Source organism: Felis catus, chromosome C1 (assembly GCF_018350175.1).
Source record: "Felis catus isolate Fca126 chromosome C1, F.catus_Fca126_mat1.0, whole genome shotgun sequence".
Classification (NCBI taxonomy): domain Eukaryota; kingdom Metazoa; phylum Chordata; class Mammalia; order Carnivora; family Felidae; genus Felis; species Felis catus.
In genome coordinates this window covers 78947945-78970477 of record NC_058375.1, presented here as the reverse complement: position 1 = coordinate 78970477, position 22533 = coordinate 78947945, and the positions used below count along the sequence as shown (strand labels likewise).

General features: G+C 37.2%; 1 protein-coding gene across 3 annotated transcripts in view; it reads right to left on the bottom strand.

Annotated features, from left to right (window-relative positions):
* The window catches only part of MTF2 (metal response element binding transcription factor 2), a 78317-nt gene extending 55993 nt beyond the window's left edge, over positions 1-22324 (bottom strand). For 2 of the 3 annotated variants that reach the window (XM_003990305.5, XR_002161069.3), the window contains exon 1: positions 22192-22324. In XM_003990305.5, the coding sequence (XP_003990354.1) occupies positions 22192-22196 (5 nt within the window). In that variant the 5' untranslated portion in view covers positions 22197-22324. The remainder of the gene's footprint in view (positions 1-22191) is intronic. The other variant, XM_045036210.1, reaches the window with a different exon arrangement.
* Positions 22325-22533: the final 209 nt, after the last annotated feature.

The following is a 22533-nucleotide window of genomic DNA, read 5'->3' as shown; positions in this document are numbered from 1 at the left end:
TTTTTTTTAAATTTTTTTTTTTTTTTTTCAACGTTTATTTATTTTTGGGACAGAGAAAGACAGAGCATGAACGGGCGAGGGGCAGAGAGAGAGGGAGACACAGAATCAGAAACAGGCTCCAGGCTCTGAGCCATCAGCCCAGAGCCCGACGCGGGGCTCGAACTCACGGACCGCGAGATCGTGACCTGGCTGAAGTCGGACGCCCAACCGACTGCGCCACCCAGGCGCCCCGGTACTTAATTATTCTTGAATAAATCAATGAAATCCTGTATTTCCATCAAGCAAAATGAATAAAGATGCTATGAGTCCTATGGGTGCACATATTCTGCTACACACAGCTCCAAATTTGTTCATGTATTTAAATGCAGAAATAAAAAGCCAAAAAGTCTTCTAAAATTGTACTGAATTTCATTTCACTTGAAGATTGAAACTAAAAGCAGAGGCAAACAAGCAGAGTCTCCACCCATACCTCAAGTTCAGCCTGAGACCTCTAGAATTAAAAGCAGTTTAGCCACCTAACAGGTCAGGTAATGACTAAGATGTTTAGTTTCAGTAAGTGTAGCTTTAGCTCTTTTCACAAAATTATATAAAACATCTTAAAACTTAGTACAAAATATCATCTTTATAGAACATTTCTGTATATTTAGGCCTTTGCAACAAGTATACAGTATTTTTGTGATCACAAAGATTTTTATGAACTATAAAAAAAGAGTAACTTTTTAAAAACTGTAAATGACACTGCTGAATATAACATATCAAGTATTTTCAGAATGGCAAAGAATACCAAGCATTTAGAGATGGTATTAGATTTCTGGAATGTGCTGGATTAAAAAGATGACTGGTTAATAAATAAGCCTTTTCAACACAATATCCAGTCATCTAACCTTATTGTGCAAATGGAAAATAGAATGTCTCCACAATGACAATTTAATACTAGCTAATAATGTAAGTTTGTAGATTCCTGATGATATATTAGTTGTGAGAGGACTAGTTATCTTGCATATACAATAGATAGCAAAATAACTACAGATTTAAAATACCAAAAACTAACAATGCTAATAATATACATAAAAACCATAGATAACTGCCCAAGTATTCTCATCTAGAACTGGTTAAGGTTGATTACAATACACAAATGGCACTACACTAACAATTCAGGAGAAAATGAACTGAATGGAAAGTTCAGAATTTTATTATAATCCTACAAAGTATGGGGCACCTGGGTGGCTTAGTCAATTAAGTGTCTGACTTCAGCTCAGGTCATGATCTCGCAGTTTGTGAGTTCGAGCCCCCCATGGCATGGGGCTCTGTGCTGACAACTTGGAGTCTAGAGCCTGCTTCGGATTCTGTTCTCCCTCTCTCTCTGCCCCTCCCCCACCCACTTTCTGTCTGTCTCTCTCAAAAATAAACATCAAAAAAAATGTTTTTTGAATAATCCTGCAGAATTTGGTACTTAAGACCAGGGAGGAAGAAATAATAAAACTGAGGTATCCTTACTTACTATGACAATGGGCACTAACATTGCCCCATTCCAATTTCTAAAAGTATGAACTGGATCTTGGGCAGTAGAGTTGACACATTAAAAGGGCTTAAAAACTTCACCTTACTATAGTGTTTAACTTTCTAAACAGCATTCCTATCTCATTTTCTCCTAATAACAATGTGAGAAGATAGGAAGGAGAGAATACTATTCCCTTTAATAAATAAGATAGTAACTGAGAAGTAAAATCATTGTCTTGAAGTTCTAAAACAAGTCAGGAAATCCTGGATTACATCCCAAAACTCTTTACTCTTAACATATGGTAAACTCTAGCAGGCCACATTGTCTTTTAGACAAAGTTATTCTTGGTATTTGTTATTTGGGATCTCAATTATTAACCAGTCATAAAATACAGTGGTAAGGCCAAAAATATTTTCAGACTTAACTAGTGGTAAAAGGAGATTCATTGCCACTATCAAGCCTCTCGTCCATAGTATATTTAGCTACAAGGTTTTTTACAGGCCTAGTTTAAGTCTACCAGTAATAAAATGCATTTCTAGAGATGGTTCAACTTGGTTAACTGTCCTAGGAATAGCTGGCTGCCCCTGATTTTGACACAAAAATTCAAGGACCACTGTCTCTAGCTTACTTTTTCAAAGCTCTGAATTTAAGTCTCATACAGATAAATATAAAAGGACTCAATAAATACCTCAAACACCAACAAAACTAAAACATTTGAGGTATTTACTAGGCTGGACATGGCTGGAGCTAGAGAGGATAATGCTAAGCAAATACGTCAATCAGAGAAAGACAAATACCATATTTCATTCATATGTAGAATTTAAGAAACAAACGAGCAAAGTAAAGGAGAGAGAGAGAGAGAGAGAGAGAGAGAGAGAGAGAGAGAGAAACCAAGAAACTACTGAGAACAAAATGATGGTTACCAGAGGGGAGGTGGGCAGGGGAATGGGCTAAATAGGTGAAGGGGTTAAGGTGTGCACTTGTCTGGTGACAAACACTGGGTAATGTACAGAACTACTGAATCACCATATTATATACCTGACACTAATATAATACTGTATGTTAACTATACTGGAATTAATATAAAAGCTTAAGAGTAAAATTTTTTAATTAAAAATAAATTTTCCGTAATGAATTTTTTAAAATATTACTTACTAGGCTGAAAAAGCTACAAATAAAGCATAAATAAAGTTAGTTTCTTCCTCTGGTAGGAGTTATTACATATTTCTATCTCAAGATCTAGTCATACAAAGCTTTCAGTTCTTCAAAAACCAAGACCTTTCCCACCCAAGACATCCATACATACTGTACCTAGTACAAAACTGCCCTCCCCACTTCGCCATTCTTTGCATAGCTGATTCTTCTAAGTAACTCTATCAAAGTAGCTGCACTTTACAGTATTCTCTGACAGAACTTTTGTTCTTTAAAGCACTTATAACCTTTGTTACCCATTCTTAATTTTGAAAATTTCCAAATATAATTAAAAGAAATAACCATCCGGGTGCCTCAGCTGGTTAAGCATCCGATGTTGGCTCAGGTCACAATCTCAAGGTTCATGAGTTCGATCCCTGCATTGGGCTCCGTGCTGACAGTGCAGAGCCTGCTGGGGATTCTCTCTTCCCTTCTCTCTGCCCCTCCCCCCACCAAAACAAGTAAATAAACCTAAAAAAGAAAAGAACTGTCAACATACTCTTCACCTAGATTCACCAATTAGTGTTTCACAATTCTCTCCCCCTCCCCCATGCACACATTTCTTGCTGATCCATTTGAAAGATACAGACATCATGGCACTCCACCTGTAAGTATCAGCATATACCCACTCAGAAAAATAAACTTTCTCCTGTACAGCCACAAGATTATTATCATACCAAGCAAATTTAACATTAATATTAGTGCCTAATAATATATAGTCCAAATTCTCTATTTGAAACAAAAATGTTCTTCAAAGTTTTTCAAAATCTAGAATCCTTTCATAATTCACACACTGCATTTGTCATGTTCCTTCTGTCTCCTTTAATCTCAACTGTATCCTTATTTTAAGAGGATATTTTTTGAAGTCAACCGTCTTGACTTCCAAGCTGAATGGTACATGCTACACATTCTGAATCTGCCTTATTGTTTCCTCATGATTAAAGTCAGATTAAACAATTCTAGCAAAAACACTATACAGGTGATGCTGTGTTTACTTGTTTTGCGTTGTGGGTGTGTGATTCCTCCAAAATACCACATGCAAGGGCAGTATAAATGGCTATGTTATTCAACAATGTATTTCTAGCATCTAAGACTATGTCCCACATAGGAGGTCCTCCGTAATACTTGTTGAATAAGAAAACGAATTCTCCATAACATATAGTACCAATATTTTCTTCAAGATGGGTAACCAATTGATATTTATTATTGATTTTAACTTATGATTAAGAGATAATGCTGTCAGGATCCAAAACTATACTATGAAATTGTTTTGAAATTTAGTATGAATGTATTTTCAGAACTGGGTAAGTGCTTTTTTGTTTTGTTTCAAGTTTTCCTTTAAATTCTAGATAGTTAACACAGAGTGTAATATTAGTTTCAGGAGTAGAATTTAGTGATTCATCATTTACATATAACACCCAGTGCTCATTACAATGCCCTCCTCAATACCTAGCACGCATTTAGCCCATCCCCCAAACCCACCTCCCCTTCAGGAACTCTCAGTTTGTTCTCCATAGTTAAGAGTCTGTTTTACAGTTTGCCTCTTTTTTTTTCTCCCACATTCATCTATTTTGTTTCTTAAATTCCACATGACTGAAATCATGTTATTTGTCTTTCTCCAACTTGCTTTGCTTAACATAATATATTCTAGCTCCATTCATGTTGTTGCAAATGGCAAGAATTCATTTTATGTTTGTTTATTTATTTCTATTGATAGAGAGGGAGAATGGAGGAGGGTCAGAGACAAAGGGGAGAGAGAATCACAACCAGGTTGCAAGCTGTCAGTACAGAGCCCAACTCAAGGCTCAATCTCACCAAATATAACCAGAGCCAAAATCAAGAGTCAGACGCTTAACCAAATAAACCACCCAGGTATCCCAAGATTTCATTCTTTTTGATAGCTGAGTAACATTCTATTGTATATATGTACCACATCTTCTTTATCCATTCATCAGTCAGCGGACATTTGGACTGTTTCCTTTATTTGACTATTGTTGAGAATGCTGCTATAAAGATTGGGGTATTTGTGCCCTTCAAATCAGTATTTTTGAATCCCCTGGGCAAATACCTAGTAGTTCAACTGCTGGATCATAGAGTAGCTCTTTTTATAACTTGAGGAACCTCCACACTGTTTTCCTGAGTGGCTGCACCAGTTTCCATTCCCAGCAGTGCAAGAGGGTTCCTCTTTCTCCACATCCTCTCCAACACCTGTTGTTTCCTGTGTTGTTTATTTTAGCCATTCTGACAGGTGTGAGGTGATGTCTTATTGTGGTTTTGATCTTTATTTTTATTTCCCTGATGATGAATGATGTTGAGCATCTTTTCATGTGTCTGTTAGTCATCTGGATGTCTTCTTTGGAAAAATGTCTATTCATGTCTTCTACCCATTTCTTAACTGGATTATTTCTTTTTGGGTGTTGAGTCTGGTAAGTTCTTTATAGATTTTGGATACTACCCCTTTATCAGATAAGTCATTTGCAAATTATCTTCTCCCATTCCAAAGGTTGCATTTTAGTTTTGTTGACTGCTTCTATTAGGTAAGCGCTCTTAACCAGAGGTGCATAAAACATTATCTTTCTAATGGAGAATTTGTGACTTGCTATCAAAAAGCCGTCAGGGGCGCCTGCGTGGCTCAGGTCATGATCTCCCAGTTTTTGAGTTCTAGCCCTGTCATTGGGCTCTGTGCTGACAGCTCAGAGCCTGGAGCTTGCTTCAGATTCTGTGTCTTTCTCTCTCTCTACCCCTCCCCTGCTCATGCTCTGTCTCTCTCAAAAATAAACAAACATTAAAAAAAAAAAAAAAAGTCTTCAGTCAATAAAGGCATTCAACCACTCATAAAGGAATCTTAATGTTGAGGACAGGAGGAAATGACACACTCTCTTCACAGTGAAAATTGGTGTATTTTGTTTCTATATGTTTAAAGCATCTTAGTACTAGAAAACTCATTCTAAAAATATTTTTTTTAACATTTATTTTTTAAGAGACAGAGTATGAGCAGTAGAGGGGCAGAGAGAGAGGGAGTCACAGATTTGGAAGCAAGCTCCAGGCTCTGAGCGGTCAGCAAAGAACCCAACGCGGGGGCTCAAACTCACAAACGCAAGATCATGACCTGAGCTGGTTGGATGCTTAACCGACTGAGCCACCCAGGTGCCCCTAGAAAACTCATTCTAAAACAAAACAAAACAAAACCTCTCCAGGAATAGTAAAGTTGTACACATCAGTCACTCCTCAAAGAGCTGGAAGTTCAAAATAATTAAGACCTAATCTCCTGGTCTCTGGGAACTTGAAATCAGGAGAAAGTAGACACAAAATTTTCAAAAAGCTTAAGTGTTAATACCTAGACATACATGCAAAGTTATGATATGCATGATAAAACGTTTTCTTAAAATCAATCACTTTTGTTATATACAAACCTTCAGAAAGACAAACTTGGTGGAAGATCTATTGGGGCACTCAACTTCTTCACTCACAAGGTAGGGTCTCATTTCAGAAAAGACAGAAGCTATAGAAACATGAAATTCCTCATCTTTCTCCCCACTCCTGCTTCCCCTAAACCTATCCACAAAAGCATGTACCTAATTTGCTCCTGTAAAGAAGACATGCCTCTTCTTTCCAGTACTGGAGAGAAATCTCACTTCAAGAATCTCACATTATCAATTACTGTATCTCCCTTCCTTTATTTTTTTTCTTTAATTTTAAATCTTAACTTTCCTTGATGCAAACCTGCCATAACCAAAATCAAATTAAAAACAAAAACAACGGTTCTTACAAATTAATTTTTCTCATCCATTCACCAATAAACTTAAAAAAGCACATTCCATTAAATCCATTACAAGTTGACTATCCTGATTAGTGTTAACAACTGCATCAAAGACCTCCAAATGACCAAATAAAGACAATACTCTAGTTTTAGTATTCACTGTACCCAATCTTTGTGTAATAACTAATGGTCATGACCTTTTACTCGAAATTCACTTCCTCTGGTTTCTGTGATAGCTATTCACCTGTAATTACTTCTCCCAGCTCTCTGATGTTTCCGTACTGACTCTTCCTCTGCCAACCCTCTAAATGCTGGAGTTGTCTAGGGATCCCTCCTCTTGTCCTACATGTTCTGCTTGTCTTAAACACTCATGTTCTCCTAATGTTCAGTTAATTTTTATATGTTAACAATTTCTAAATCTCCAGCCCCATCCTATTTCACAAGCTTCAGACCCTGATAGCCAACTGCCCACTAAACATCTCAATCTGGATTCCCCCAGCACCTTTAACTTAACAAAACTGACATTTTCTTCAAATTCCTTCCCTTTTTCTAGTTAATGCCACTACTAAATTAATGCCATTACTGTCTGACCCGCTCTTAATCCAGAAATGTAATCCTTGATTCCTCCCTTTTCCCTGACCTTCCAAATACTCACCAATTCCTGCTAATTAAATCTTAAAGATTACCTCTCAAACATCTCCACTGCCTTATTTCAGATCATTATCAGCTCTTGCCTGCACTATTACCATATAGTCTCCTAACTGATGTTCTTGCCACTGACCACATCCTTTAAATAATGCACTTTCAGTTTGCACTATGGAAAATGTGTTTTAATCACGCCTTTGCTTAAATAGCTCCAATTGGTTGGTCCTACTACTTAGACAAGTCATTAACTAAAGGATAATTTTCACATTTTTAACTCTATGAAATGTAGATCTGTATTATAATTGGTGGTATCTTAAAAGCACCAACTAGCCAAGCAGCAGGAGCAAAGTACTCATTACTACACTAAAAGCACCAGCATCAAAATTTAGAAAATGGGTGCTGGAGCCAATGGGAGGAAATATTTATGAAACTACTGAGGGGGCGCCTGGGTAGCTCAGTCGGACGAGCGTCCGACTTCAGCTCAGGTCATGATCTCACCATTCATGAGTTCAAGCCCTGCGTCGGGCTCTGTGCTGACAGCTCGAGCCTGAAGCCTGCCTCAGATTCTGTGTCTCCCTCTCTCTTCCCCTTCCCCATTCATGCTCCGTCTCTGTCTCTCAAGGATGAATAAACGCTAAAAAAATTAAAAAATAAAAACTTCCCCTCTTTTTTGAAAAGAAAAGAAAAGAAAAGAAAAGAAAAGAAAAGAAAAGAAAAGAAAAGAAAAGAAAATACTGAGGCATCTTTTATTCCTACAGAAACCATGGGGTACCTGGGTGGCTCAGTTGGTTGGGCATCTGACTTCGCCTCAGGTCATGATCTTGTGGTTTGGAAGTTTAAGCACCACGTTGGGCTCACTGCTGTCAGCAAAGAACCTGCTTCAGACCTTCTGTCCCCCTCTGCCCCTCCCCCACTTGTGCTCTCTCTCAAAAATAAATAAAAATTTTTAAAAAAAATGTTTATTCCTACAGAAACCAAATGATTGTCAAGAGAAAGTGAAGTACACAGTAAATGAGACATGTTCATCTGGTTTCCCACAGTGAGAATCGAGGGTAGACCTGCTGTAGTTAACTATAAATCTGCAATAGAGCCCAGCACCAATTTTTATACAATTACTTTAATTCCCACATAGATTAGGTCAAGAAATACTGTCACCAATACTCACGAAGACAGAAAATTGACACCATGAGGAAACTGTGCTACAAAACTGAAAAAGTGATTCAGAATCCACACACACGCGAAACTCTACTAGAAAATCAGCAAAGCTGCTGAATACAAATTAATATACGACAATCAACTGCATTTCTAAATACTACCAATGAATAATCTGAAAATAAAATTAAGAAAAAAATTCATTTGCAATATCACCAAAAAAGAACAAAATACTTAGGAATGAATTTAACAACAACAAAAAAAGTAAACATTGTACAATGAAAATTACGTAACAAAGAGTAAGCAATTAAATACAACCTATGTAATTGGAAAAACGTCTCAGGTTTCTGGATGTTAAACATTGTTAAGATGGCAAAATTTCCCAAATCAATCTATAGATTCATTATAGTATCTGTCAAAATCGCAGCTGCCTTTTTTTTTTTGCAAAAACTGACAGATTGCTCCTAAAATTCATACAGAAAAACAAGAAACCCAGAATACACAAATAACCTTAAAAAAGAAGAAAACCAAAGGACTCAGACTTCCCTGTTTCAAAAGTTAATACAAAGTAACAGTAATCAAGACATGATGCAGGTGTAAAGGACACATAAAAGGAATAAAACTGAAAATCCGGAAACAAATCCTTACATTTATGTTCAACTGACCTTTAAAAAGACTGTCAAAACAGTTCAATAGGAAAGAAAAGTCTTTTTAACAAATGGTTCAGAGAAATTGGTATTCACATCTAAAAAAAACTAAAAAATGAAGCTGGACACCTACCTCACATACAAAAAATGAAATGGATCACAAACTAAATATAAGAGCTAAAACTATATAATTCTTAGAAAAATACACAGGAGTAAAAAAAAAAAAAAAGAAAAAAGAAAAAAAGAAAAATACACAGGAGTAAATCTGTCACTCTGCGTTAGGCAACATTTTCTTAAGTATGACATAAAAGGCACAAGCAAAACAAGAAAAAGAGATATACAAGACTTCATCAGAATTAAAGATATTTGTGTTTCAAAGGACATCATCAAGTGAAAGAACAACCTAAAAGAGCAGGAGAAATTGCAAATAACACACTCAAAAAGGGACTTATCACCATGACACATAAAGAACGCTTACAACTCAATAATGAAAACATAAATAATCCAATTTTTTTTATTTTTTGAGAGAGAGATGGTGAAAGGGGGACAGAGGATTGGAAGCAGGATCTGCGTTGGCAGCAGAGAGCCCAATGTGGGGCTGGAACTCATGTATCATGAGATCATGACCTGAGTTGGTCCAACACTCAACCAACTGAGCCACCCAGGAGCCCCAATAACCCAATTTTTTAAATAGGCAAAGATCTTAATCAACAGTTCTCCAAAGAAGGTGTACAAAAGGCCAATTACTACATGGAAAAGATGCTCAACATCATTAGTCATCAGGGTAATGAATATCAAAACCACAATGAGGTACCACTGCATACCCTAGGATGGTTATAAGCAAAGAGACAGACAAGTAAGGATGTAGAAAAACTAGAACCTTCATAGTTGTTGGTGAAACTGTAAAAGGGTGCAGGCAGGCTCTTTGAAAAAATCTGGCAATTTCTCAAAATGTTAAAACACGGAGGTGTCATGTGACCAGCGATTCCACTCCTAGATTTGTATCCAAAACAAATGGAAACACATGTCCACACAAACCCTGTAAATGAACATTCAAAGCAGCACTATTTATAACAGCCAAAAAGTAGAAACAACCCAAATGTCCATCAACTGACGGATGGATTAACAAAATGAATATATGTCCATACAATGAAATATATTTTGGCCATGAAAAAAGAATGAAATACTGATACATGCTGCAACATGGATATAGATGAAAACATTGTGTTAAGTGAAAGAAGCCAGACACAAAAGGCCACATATTATATGATTCTGTTTATGTGAAATGTCCAGGACTGGCAAAATATAACCAGGAAGTAGTGGTTGCCAGGGACTGGAGGGAGAGAAGGGGGAAATGGGGAATGAATGCTAAGTGGTATGAAATTTCTTAGGGGGTAAAAAAATGTTCTAAAATTAGACAGTAGTGATGATTACATATTCGGGGGGGGGGAGTAATCATTAAATTGTATACCTTAAAAGGGTGAATTATAATGGCATATGAAATACCTCAATAAAACTTTTTTTTTAGTGACTCAAAAGAAGACTTTTAACAAGAAGTCATCTTAAGAATACCTTAACCCAATGTATTTCAATTATACTTTCCTTTTTATGTTCCCTTTTTATAAGAATGACATATTAAAAAGCTGCCTTATAAGTGGCATAAAATAAAAACTTTACATGGTAAGTAGTGTTCCACTCTAATTAGCAGGGTTCTTTATTTCTTAGTAATACAACAAATAGTATATCTTGCAACTGATGGCATCTGTATTTGATATGATATAGTGTTTCCCATAAAGCTGTAATGAGTACCTTGGCAGGAAATGTTTTTCATTTTACGTAATTATTTTAATGTAAATATTAAGAATATATTCAACCCTAAACGGGTTACTGCTTAGAATGAAGCTAAGTGCATTAAAGTTAACACATATTTGGGGCGCCTGGGTGGCGCAGTTGGTTAAGCGTCCGACTTCAGCCAGGTCACGATCTCACGGTCCGTGAGTTCGAGCCCCGCGTCACGCTCTGGGCTGATGGCTCAGAGCCTAGAGCCTGTTTCCGATTCTGTGTCTCCCTCTCTCTCTGCCCCTCCCCCGTTCATGCTCTGTCTCTCTCTGTTCCAAAAATAAATAAAAAACGTTGAAAAAAAAATTAAAAAAAAAAAGTTAACACATATTAAAAAAATAAATAACAGAGATGATAATAACCCAATATGGCAAGGAATAATGTTGGCAACAAAATTACTTAAGTTAGGAAATATATAGGTCAAGAATATAATCTAAAACCCTTCAAAATATGAAATGCTTTCACAAGCTAACCTCTCTCATACAATCTCATTCTCACTCCCCAATACTCCAATCACAATTAATTATTTCTCATTATTCCTGAAGGATGAGGTCGTCGAGAAACAGACCATAAAGGGCTTTATCTGTAATGGCTGGAATTTATAAGCAAGTACTTCTCAATCTTTTTTTCCACTTTGGCCCCAACCTCCTAAAAATCTCCATTAATAACAGCAACTTAACAGGGCATTAGTTCTCTTTGGTTTTGTTGCGGCAGTTTTAGTAGATTCCACATGTGAGATCATACAGTATTTGTTGCTCTGTCCGACTTACTTCACCTAGCATGATGCTTTCAAGATCCATCCATGTTACTGCAAATGGTAAGATTTCATTCTTTTTATGGCTAAATAACATTGCTCTGTACACTTATACCACATTTCTTTATCCACTGACCCATCAGTGAACAACTAGGTTGTTTCCCTATGTTGGGTATTGCAAAAAATGCTGTAATGAACATGTGGATGCACATATTTTTTTTGAGTTAAGTGTTTTCCGTTTCTTTAAATAAATACCCAGAAGTGGAATTGCTGGATCATTTGGTAGTTCTATGTTTAATTTTTTGAGGAACTCCATACTGTTTTCCATGGTAAGTGAACCAATTTACATTTCCATCAACGGTACACAAAGGTTCCCTTTCCCCCCACACCCTCGCCAACATTTGTTATTTCTTGTCTTTGATAACAGCCATTGCAAAAGGTGTGAGGAAAAATTACTTTTAATTAATAATAATAAAAGAAAACTTCCCAAGGCCAAAAGGAAATAGGAATCTTCAAAACAACTATATTTCCAAAATATTGATTTTTAAAAACCTTAAATTCACAGGAAATTGCATAACACTAAAAACAGAAGAGCACAAGCTTCCAAAGAGAAAATTCAAGTTACCTACAAAAAATCAGACTTATGGAGCACCTGGGTGGCTCAGCAGGTTAAGCATCTGACTTCAGCTAGGGTCATGATCTCACAGTTCAAGAGTTCAAGCCCCACATTGGGCTTTGCGTTGACAGCACAGAACCTGCTTTAGATCCTCTGTCTCCCTCTCTCTGCACCCCCCTCAAAAATAACAAACATTAAAAAAAAAAAACACGAGACTTATAATTCTATGACTTCTTAAAAGCAACACTGGATTCTAGAAGACAATGGAGTAATGACTCAAAATTGTGAAACACTTCATGCAAACTAGAATCCTATACCAACCAAATTAAATTTTTAAAAAGGAAAGCATTTAAAATAAGTTTTAAGATGTCAAGCCAAAACTTGAGGGTTTGGCTCTAGCAAAATGACGAAGTACCCTCTAAGAAAGTAAAAAACATGGGATGCAGGAAACAGTGTATCCAACACAAGAGATTAACATAGGGAAGTCCTAGATGACAGCTATGGAAAAGACCTAGAGAGCAACCAATCTGGATTGAAAGGAGAAAGAAGACTCCCAGAGAGAGATGTCTGAGGGAAAAGAAGGATTTAACAAAACTAGACAGTATAAGACAGTAGAAAAATGTATAGACGAGACAAAAGCAGAGATAAAGTATTACAAGAAAGCAACTGCAATCATGGTACTATCTGGCTCTGTAATATACTACTTGGAGAATAATATTAACTTGGTCAAAATAATAAAAAAGCTATTTATTAATTTTCAACCTTTAGAAACAACCTATAAACAAAGCATGGAAAATTACAGTTAAGAATTTTAAGGGGCACCTGGGTGGCTCAGTAAAGCATCCAACTCTTGATTTTGGCTCAGGTCATGATCTCACAGTTTTTTAGTTCGAGACTTGCATCGGGCTCTGTGCTGGCAACAGGGAGCCTGCTTCAGATTCTGTCTCCCTCTCTGCCCTTCCACCACTGTCTCTCAAAATGTTAAAAAAAAAAAAAAAAAAAAAAAAAAAAAAAAGAACAGAATATTAAAAGTTATCAAATTTTAAAATATACAAGCAAAGTACAGATGACAAAAATTGAGAGATGGAAGGAGGAAGAGAAATGAAGGCAAAGGCAGGGACTTTAATACTCACCTTATAAAGGGGAGAAATAAAATCTAGAGTTGATGGAATAAGAAAAAAACCCTAAGTTTAAAGTTATAAAAGTAACCAATAGAAAAGCCAAAAATTGGAAAGGGGAAAAGAGATATAGGCATATTTAACAGAATCTTTATCACAGCAAGAAAGCCTTTACACGGCAAGATGTCTAAAATGAATAACAGTGGTGTAAAGGTATGATTTAATATTATAGAGGTAATGACCAGAACAAAGGAACATAACACTTAAAAATTAAAGTACAGGTGCCTGGGTGCTCAGTCGGTTAGGCACCTACTCTTGATTTCAGCTCAGAGCTTGGATCTTGCCATTTGTGGGATTGAGCCCCAAGTCGGGCTCCACACTGATAGCATGGAGCCTGCTTGGGATTTTCTCTCTTCCTCACTCTCTCTCTACCTCTCCACCACTCACACTCTGTCCCTCTCTCTCAAAATAAACAAATAAAATTTTTTAAAAAATTAAAGTAATGACTCTTTCTCAAAGCAGGACTCAGGAGGCCTGAAGTCTAGCTGTTCCTTTTAAGCCATTCCCCTTCTGTATTCTTCGGTATTTTTAGTCAAATACATGCATTATTAAAGGAAATTTTCAAGTGTTTAACATAAATTAAAACTACCATTAGAAATAATGGTCCTTCTCTCTCTCTGACCTTCCCCCCCGCTTGTGTGTGTGTGCACGTATGTGTGCGTGTATGTTCTCTCTCTCTCAAAATAAATTTTAAAAAAAGAAAGAAGACAATTAAACAGGCATTTTTGGTAGCTGTCTGGGTGACACAGATCACCTTTCAAATTTTAATATTTAAATTTTCTACAGAGTGTATGTATATAAAAAAATACATCTTATTGATAAAGCTGTGAATGGGAGCCTAGTAAGTTGAAACTTTTCTCAAAAGTGATGTCAGTGTCATCTGATGTGACGACAGATTCATTTATAATTAAGTTGGTAGATGTGAAGATAGAACTGGAAGCAGTTCATGTCTGAGAGACACAAATTTTTTCTATGAAGAGACAAAAAATCTGCTTAAGAAGAGGCCAGGAATGCTAAACATCATGTAATGCATCAAACAATCCTAACTCCCTAAAGAAACAGTAGACTACAGTAGCAATCTAAAGGTATGGTCCCTGGGAATCTACAAAGTCTACAAGGTCAAGCTAGTTTTAAAATAATATTAAGAAATTTTATTTGCCTTTTTCACCCTCATTCTCCCCATAAGTTTAGAGTGGGATTTTCCAGAAACTAAATAATATCTGATGATTTCACTCTAAAGACTAAAGGTATGTGAACATGTGTATTCTTGTTTTTATATTTTCTCAGTTTCAATTTCTAATACAGCAAATATTGAGAGAGATAACCCACATAAAAGTTCTTGGGATCCTCAATAGTTAAGAATGTAAAGGGGTCCTGAGTCCAGAAAGTTTGAGAATCACTGCACCAGGACATACTGTAGGACAAACCTAAACATTTTTTTAAGTTTATTTATTTTTGAGAAAGAGAGACGAGCCTGAGAGAGCAGGGGAAGGGCAGAGAGAGGGAGACAGAGGATCTAGAGAGCCCAACACGGGGCTCCACTCTAACTCACGAACCACAACATGACCTGAACCCAAGTCAGATGCTTCACTGACTAAGCCACTCAGGCAGCCCCTAAACATTTTTTAATATTTGCAAATAGCCACTTTTGTTTGCTCCTCTCTAACGAGCAGCAATAAAACTCTTAAAACTAAAACTTCAAATAGCTTCATATTCTTCAGCCTGTTTTTGAGAAACAAAAATCTAAAAGATGGATTTAGACAACTGTCAAAAGTGGAAAAGATTATGAAACTTAGAGAAAAATAGAAAAAGGGAAACTCAACTGTGAGAAGGATTCCATCCTCCCTAACAATTCTCATCATTAACCTAAGGGAAAAACACTGCCCATTAACTTTGATTACAATCTAGAATCCTTATTTTAGTTTTATAAAGCACCTGAAAAGTCATCTACTTTCAAGATAATGAAAAAAATCCCTCTTTATAACATCCCTAAAATGATCATCTAGCCTCTTTTTAAACACTTCCCTGAACAGAGAATTTTTCTCTCACAACACCTAAATGCAATTTTTTATTTTATTTTATTTTAATTAACATCCAAATTAGTTAGCATATAGTACAACAATGATTTCAGAAGTAGATTCCTTAGTGCCCCTTACCCATTTAGCTCATCCCCTCCCACAACCCCTCCAGCAACCCTGTTTGTTCTCCATATTTGAGTCTCTTCTGTTTTGTCCCCCTCCCTGTTTTTGTATTATTTTTGTTTCCCTTCCCTTACGTTCATCTGTTTTGTCTCTTAAAGTCCTCATGAGTGAAGTCATATGATTTTTGTCTTTCTCTGACTAATTTCACTTGGCATAATACCCTCCAGTTCCATCCACATAGTCGCAAATGGCAAGATTTCATTCTTTTTGATTGCCAAGTAATACTCCATTATATATACATATACAACATCTTTATCCATTCATCCATCGATGGACATTTGGGCTCTTTCCATACTTTGGCTATTGTTGATAGTGCTGCTATAAACATGCAGGTGCATGTGTCCCTTTGAGACAGCACACCTGTATCCCTTGGATAAATGCCTAGTAGTGCAATTGCTGGGTCGTAGGGTAGTTCTTTTTTAGTTTTTTGAGGAACCTCCATACTGTTTTCCAGCCTAAATGCAATTTTATACAACCTGTAACAGTTCACAAGTTCCCCAGACTACAAAGTTCCACTAACTACTTTATTAGCCACCAATTTAAAATATCTTAAGAGTGTGATGAAAACAGTACTAAAATATTTCTCTTTTTCATTTCAAGTATGAAAAATATGCCTATTATTAACTAGTCTTCCCTTTGTACAGCTCTTAGTGATGTCTTAGCAAGAACTGGTAAATTTCTAATCTTGACCCTAGAACAAAATTTAGCATTTCTTAACCCTGGCTACAAAACAAAATCAAGAAAAAAAAATTTTTAAACACAAAAATATACAAAACCCACCCTGAACCTGGAGTTTGGAATCTCTAGGCTATGAGTTCTAAGAAACTGGTTTGGCTGGTTTGGGTTTGGGTTTTTCAGCTCTACAGGTCAATTCTGGTACTTATCAAACATCAATTAGAACTATTAGGACAGATCAGCAATTCATCAAACATCCCAGGGTGTTTTCAGTGCATAGATTCATCATAGGTGGGCGGGTCTCTTGTTCTATGTAACAAACAACTCTCCTGCAAAATTATTTTCAAATAAATATTATACAATTATATTATACCTAGAGTTTATTAAGTATTTTCTTCTTTATTTTCCTTCTTAACCCTGCAGCAATCCTGTGAGCAATACGGGCAAGTAACATCTCCATTTAATAGGTAAAAAAAAAAAAAAAAAAAAAAAAAACTGAAGCTGCTGCAGAGTTACCAGATTAAAAGCATATCCTGGGGCGCCCGAGTGGCTCACTCAGTTAAGCGACCTTGATCTCAACTCAGGTTTTAATCTCAGGGTCATGAGTTGAAGCCCCATATTGGGCTCCGTGCTGGGTGTGAAGCCTACTTTAAAAAAAAAAAAGTATATCCTTATCTTCTGAGTATATATTCAGTACTCTCTCCACTAGACTACTGTCTTCCCATTTCACCAATCCCCCAGCACAACCAAAAAAGTTCTTGAGAGTTTTTTCTGAAATATAAACTTTACTAGCAAGGATGGAGAAAAACCAAAATTCGTATTTGGATTGTTTTCATCACCTGGCTGTCTGAAACCAAACAAATTCAACCCACTCTTGCGATGCATGTCCTGTTCCAATTTTTTCCCCTTATTTTTAACTTAACTTTTTTAGTTTGAGATAACTGTAAATTGACACACAGCTGTGAGAAAAAATACATTCCGTGTAACTTATACCCAGTTTGCCCAAACAATAGCATCTTTAAAAATCTCAGAATACCAGGGGCGCCTGGGTGGCTCAGTCGGTAAGCGTCCGACTTCAGCTCTCACATCATGACCTCGCAGTGAGTTGGAGCCCCGCGTCAGGCTCTGTGCTGACAGCTCAAAGCCTGAAGCCTGCTCCGGATTCTATGTCTCACTCTCTATCTCCTCCTCCCCCACTCGCACTCTGTCTCTCTCTCTCTCTCTCACAAATAAACATTAAAAAAAAAAAACTCAGAATATCAGAACCAAAATATTAACATCAAATCAGTCAAGACACTAGTATTTCCATCATCACAAGGATCCCTCGCATTGCCCTGTTCCCCTAATTTTTAAATTCCTGATCTTAGGCATTATTTGGAAGTATATAATCATTAAGCCCTTACTCAATTTTATCCATTCGAAATACCAGAAATATCTTTGGAAGCCATGAAAAAAAACTTTATCTCACAAAGTACTGGTGGTCAGGATTGTTACAACACAAGATTTTTAGGCTACTACTATAACAATATCCCTTGCAGAATGGAATTTTCAAGGTAAGACCCCAGTTCTAGCTTTATGAAGCAAAATTTTTAAAAAATTTTTAACTGACATGCATACTTCTTTTTAATTTTAATTTTTTTTAACAAACATGAGGGGGGGAGGGGCAGGAAAGGGGAGGGAGAGAAAGAACGAGAGAACGAGAGAAGAGAGAGAGAGAGAGAGAGAGAGAGAGAGAGAGAGAATCATAAGCAGGTGCCACACTCAGTGCAGAGCCCATCACAGGGCTCGATCCCACAACCCTGGGATAAGGACCTGAGCTCAAATCAAGAGTCAGACACTCAACCAACTGAGCCACTCAGGCGCCCCCTGACATGAACACTTAATGATTCCATTTATATGAAGTTCTAGACAAAATAAATCTAAAGTGAAAAAAAATCAGAAATTGTTGGGGCAGAAAATAGCTAAAAAAGACTACATGTGAGATTTCTGGGAAAAAAGAAATATTCTGTACCCTGATAAGGGTATAGTTTACACAGGTATATCCATTTGTCAAAACTATACTGGCATTAGGCAGTATTTTCTTAGATATGACATCAAAAGCACAAGCAAAACAAGAAAAAGGGATAAATTAGATTTCATCAAAACTAAAGACTTCTGTGCTTCAAAGTACACCATCAAGTGAAAGAATAACTCAAAGAAAAGGAGAAAATAATTGCAAATCACACACCCAAAAAGGGACTTATCACCAAAACACAAAAAGAATACCTAGAATTCAGTAGTGAAAACATAAATAATCCAATTTTTTAAATGGGCAAAGGACCTTAATCAACAGTTCTCCAAAGGTGTACAAAAGGCCAATTACTACATGGAAAAGATGCTCAACATCATTAGTCATCAGGGTAATGCATACCAAAACCACAATGAGGTACCACTGCACACACACCAGGATGGTTAGAAGCAAAGAGACAGACAAGTATTGGTAAGGATGTAGAGAAACTGGAACCCTCATAGTTGTTGGTAAAACTGTAAAAGGGTAGAGGCAGGGTCTTTGGAAAACAGCTTGACAATTTCTCAAAATGTTAAACACGGAAGTGTCACGTGACCCAGCAATTCCACCCCTGGATTTGTATCCAAGACAAATGGAAACACATGTCCACACAAAACTTGTAAATGAACATTCAAAGCAGCACTGTGTAGCAGCACTACAGCCAAAAAGTAGAAACAACCCAAATGTCCATCAATTGATGGATGTATTAACAAAATGAATATATATCCATACAATGAAATATATTTTGGCCATAAAAAGGAATGAAGTACTAATACATGCTGCAACATGGCTGTAGCCGAAAACACTGTGTTAAGTGAAAGAAGCCAGACATAAAAAGGCCACATATTATATGACTCTGTTAATGTGCAATGTCCAGGACAGGCAAAATATAAACACAGAAAATAGATTAGTGGTTGCCAGGGGTAGTAGGAGGGAATAATGGGAAAGTGACTACTTATGGTTACACATTTCCTTTCAGGGCTGGTGAAAATGTTCTGAAATTAGACAATGGTGATGGCTGCACAACTCTATGAATATACTGAAAAATCAGTGAATTGTACCTTAAAAGGGTACATGTGAATTACATACATATAAATACAATATATGCACAACTCAATAAAGCTATTACTTAGAAAGTATACAGTTAATATATGTAAATTTCACCTTTAAAAAGCTTCTTAAAATAATTATGGAGTGGAGTGTGCATAGAAGTATAGATGAAACAAGCATGGATACAAAAAAGTTTGTTATAGTATTCTGTTCACTTTGTATGTTTCTAAATTTTCCTTAATAAAAAGCTTTAGCTGATGTATAAAAAGTTTTTAAAAAATAAAGTACACTGTATTTTTATTTCCTTTGTTTGACAAAGGAAATAGAATCGAGAAGTTGCTACCTTCTTCATTCTTTCGCAGATAGGACCGAAGACTCCATGTGAGACAAAAATGAAAAGTACTTCATCTTAAAAATGTACAAAGAGAATTTCAATCCTAAGTTTCAAAACAGTTCCTTACTCTTGAGTTCCTGTGGTTTTCATGGTTAATACATGAGACAATTCCTAATAAATGGGTGTAGTAACTCCTAATACTATGCTATCCAGTACAGCAGCCACTAGCTACATACAGCCATTTAAAACTTAGTTTTAATGAATTAAATTATAAATTCAGTATTCCGTCACACCAGTTATATTTCTAGTGTTCAACATCTACACGTGGCTATTGGCTACCATAGTGGATAGAGCAGATATAGATCACTGCCATCAGTGGAGAAAGTTCTATTGAACAGCACTACACTAACACGTAAAAAATATCCACAGGGAAACTTCCACATTCCAACTTAAGGTTGTTATACTGCATTTTACTGCAATAACCAAATCCTGAAAAACAAGGAAAACAAAGCATAAAAATATCAACCAAAGAATATCATTCATGGAAGTTTACACTAAAACAGCAGTTAAATTTCACTTTCAGAACCACCCAGCTACAGATGTTGGCCATGACAACTCCTCAGAGGCAAATTTCCCCATCTGTTAAAATAGATTATTACTATACTGCCAGTTTCCTAAAGTCAGATATAAAGATTATGCTGAAATACGAATAAAGCAAATTACCCTTCCAGTCAAGGATCTAATGAAAGGTATAATCAATGACATCAAAGAATTTATGATCCATAGCAAAATACACAGAATAAAATTCCCTTCCAAACTGAGCTTTGAGGCAAACATCATAATTAAAAGAATTATTAAATATATTTTGTTTCATCCAGAAAAGAAGTTTAACTAGATGATTTCTGTACTTCTCGTTCTACAAATGTGTACACATTTCATCCTGATTAGGTATAGATTTCCCTTAATGCCCATTAACATGAATATGCAGTATCAGGAAACAGGTGCACTCTTAATTCAAATATTTGAGAATATTTTTAGTACTTTACAAAAAAGTGGTGAGCAAACTTAAAATGTGAATTGGAATGTTTTTATATTTAGGACCTAAAAACACAAAAACAAAATTTCACTTTGTATTCCTTCTCAAGCTATCACTGCAAATGGGTGGAGTGTGAATAACATTCTAAATACCAAGAACAGAATACTTTTTTTTAAGATTTTTAAAATCAAAATCAACTCTTTCCTTGCCAAGACTACTGGGCACCTAAAGCTCTTAGTCAAAATGGCTCCGTGTAAAGCATTTTCAAGCTTTTGAAAAGGTCACTTAAGAATGCAAGTACATTTTATTTTATCCTCATAAAATTCTTTTAAATTCAGTCTTTGCAATCCACTGCTCCCCTCCCAAAAGGAATTCTCAAGACAGAATGAAAACCTGGAAATTGAAACCAGCCTGTAGGCAAGGTATACAGAAGAGTCACATGGAATCAATATGAAGGAGAAAGTTACTACTACCGGAGCATCTGGAGTCAAATTAAATCAAGCACTAATTACATATTTCTAGTTCTGTACTGACCTCACATGGAGCTTTCTTACATTATACACAGGCCTACCTAGGTCTGCATATCTGAATTTGTAAGTGGTTCTATCTTTAACCAAAGTTAAATGTTTCAAAGCACAGAATAACATACCATATCCCCTTCCCCATTGTTCACGAACCCTCTCTCTCTTCGTCAAATCACCCCGATAAATCCATCTGTTCCCTCTAGTTGCTTCCAAAGAAAAATTCTAGCAACCAAAGGCACCAGATTGTAAAACACACACTCAGAGTTAAGAGTTCTGGCACTACCAAAATATGTTAAGAAATCTTGGCAAATTAGTTAAAATCCCTTGAACCGTATTACCTCAGTTGTAAACATGAATAATACATATCTACCTCCGAGCAGGGATAGGAGTTAGAATTTATTGTGTGCTCCAAATATAAGGTGTCTTTCCCCCATCTCACACTTTCCCTCCTACTTCTCCCCTTTAAAGCTTTCAGGGTTTGCTTCCAGCCTCCACTTAATTCCTTATCCTCGTTACTCCATCCTGCTCTTCTTACTCTAGCCCCTTACTCCAATTCCATACAATTCCACCACCCTCTGGTTCCAAGCTGCTACTTCCCTTTGCGCCCCCTAAGGTCCCAGGCAGCCCCTTCATTCAGCTCCCCACGTCTCCCTCAGTCCGCATTTCCTAACGGCTCCTCCCCTCGGTTCCCCACCCCCTCATCACTAGGTTCATCCTGCCCCTCCAACCGTCTCCCGCCCCCAGGTTCCTTCCTTCCCCTCCAAACACAGCTTCCCCGTCTCAACGTTTCATCTTGGTCCTCCAACCGACTTCCCCAATGCCTTGTTCGCTCCCTATTTTCTCCAACACCCAACTGAACACTCCATTCTATCCATTCTTTTCAACGTATACATAAACGCAAGGGACCCACATACACACACTAGAGATCCCACCCCCACCTCGATCCTCCATCTTTCCCTTTTATACTTGCTTCCTTTCTTCCTTTTCCCCCCGCCCCCACCTCCTCCGGAAGAGCCTGGTTCCCAGGCCAAGGTCTCTCACCTCATTCGGTCACTTCAGTGGTGCCAACCGCTTCATACAGGAAAAAACAACCAATCACGTCCCCTTGGGCGCTTCCCCTGCGAGTCCAAGTACTTACTGGGCACCCGCCCCACCGGGCACCCCGCACATGCACACGCACAAACCGAGGTCCTGGGGACGAGGGTTGAGAAGAGTGAGCCTTCTTACACCGGCCTCAAACACAGACCACTTCGCTACAGCCCTTCGCCATTTTGGTTTCCCGCGGACTGCCGGTGCATTCTGGGAGCGCGGAGCGACTCTGGTGCCGAATGGCAGCTCTCCAGGGCTGCGAGGGGGCGGGGACTGTGCGGTGAGCGCGGAAGA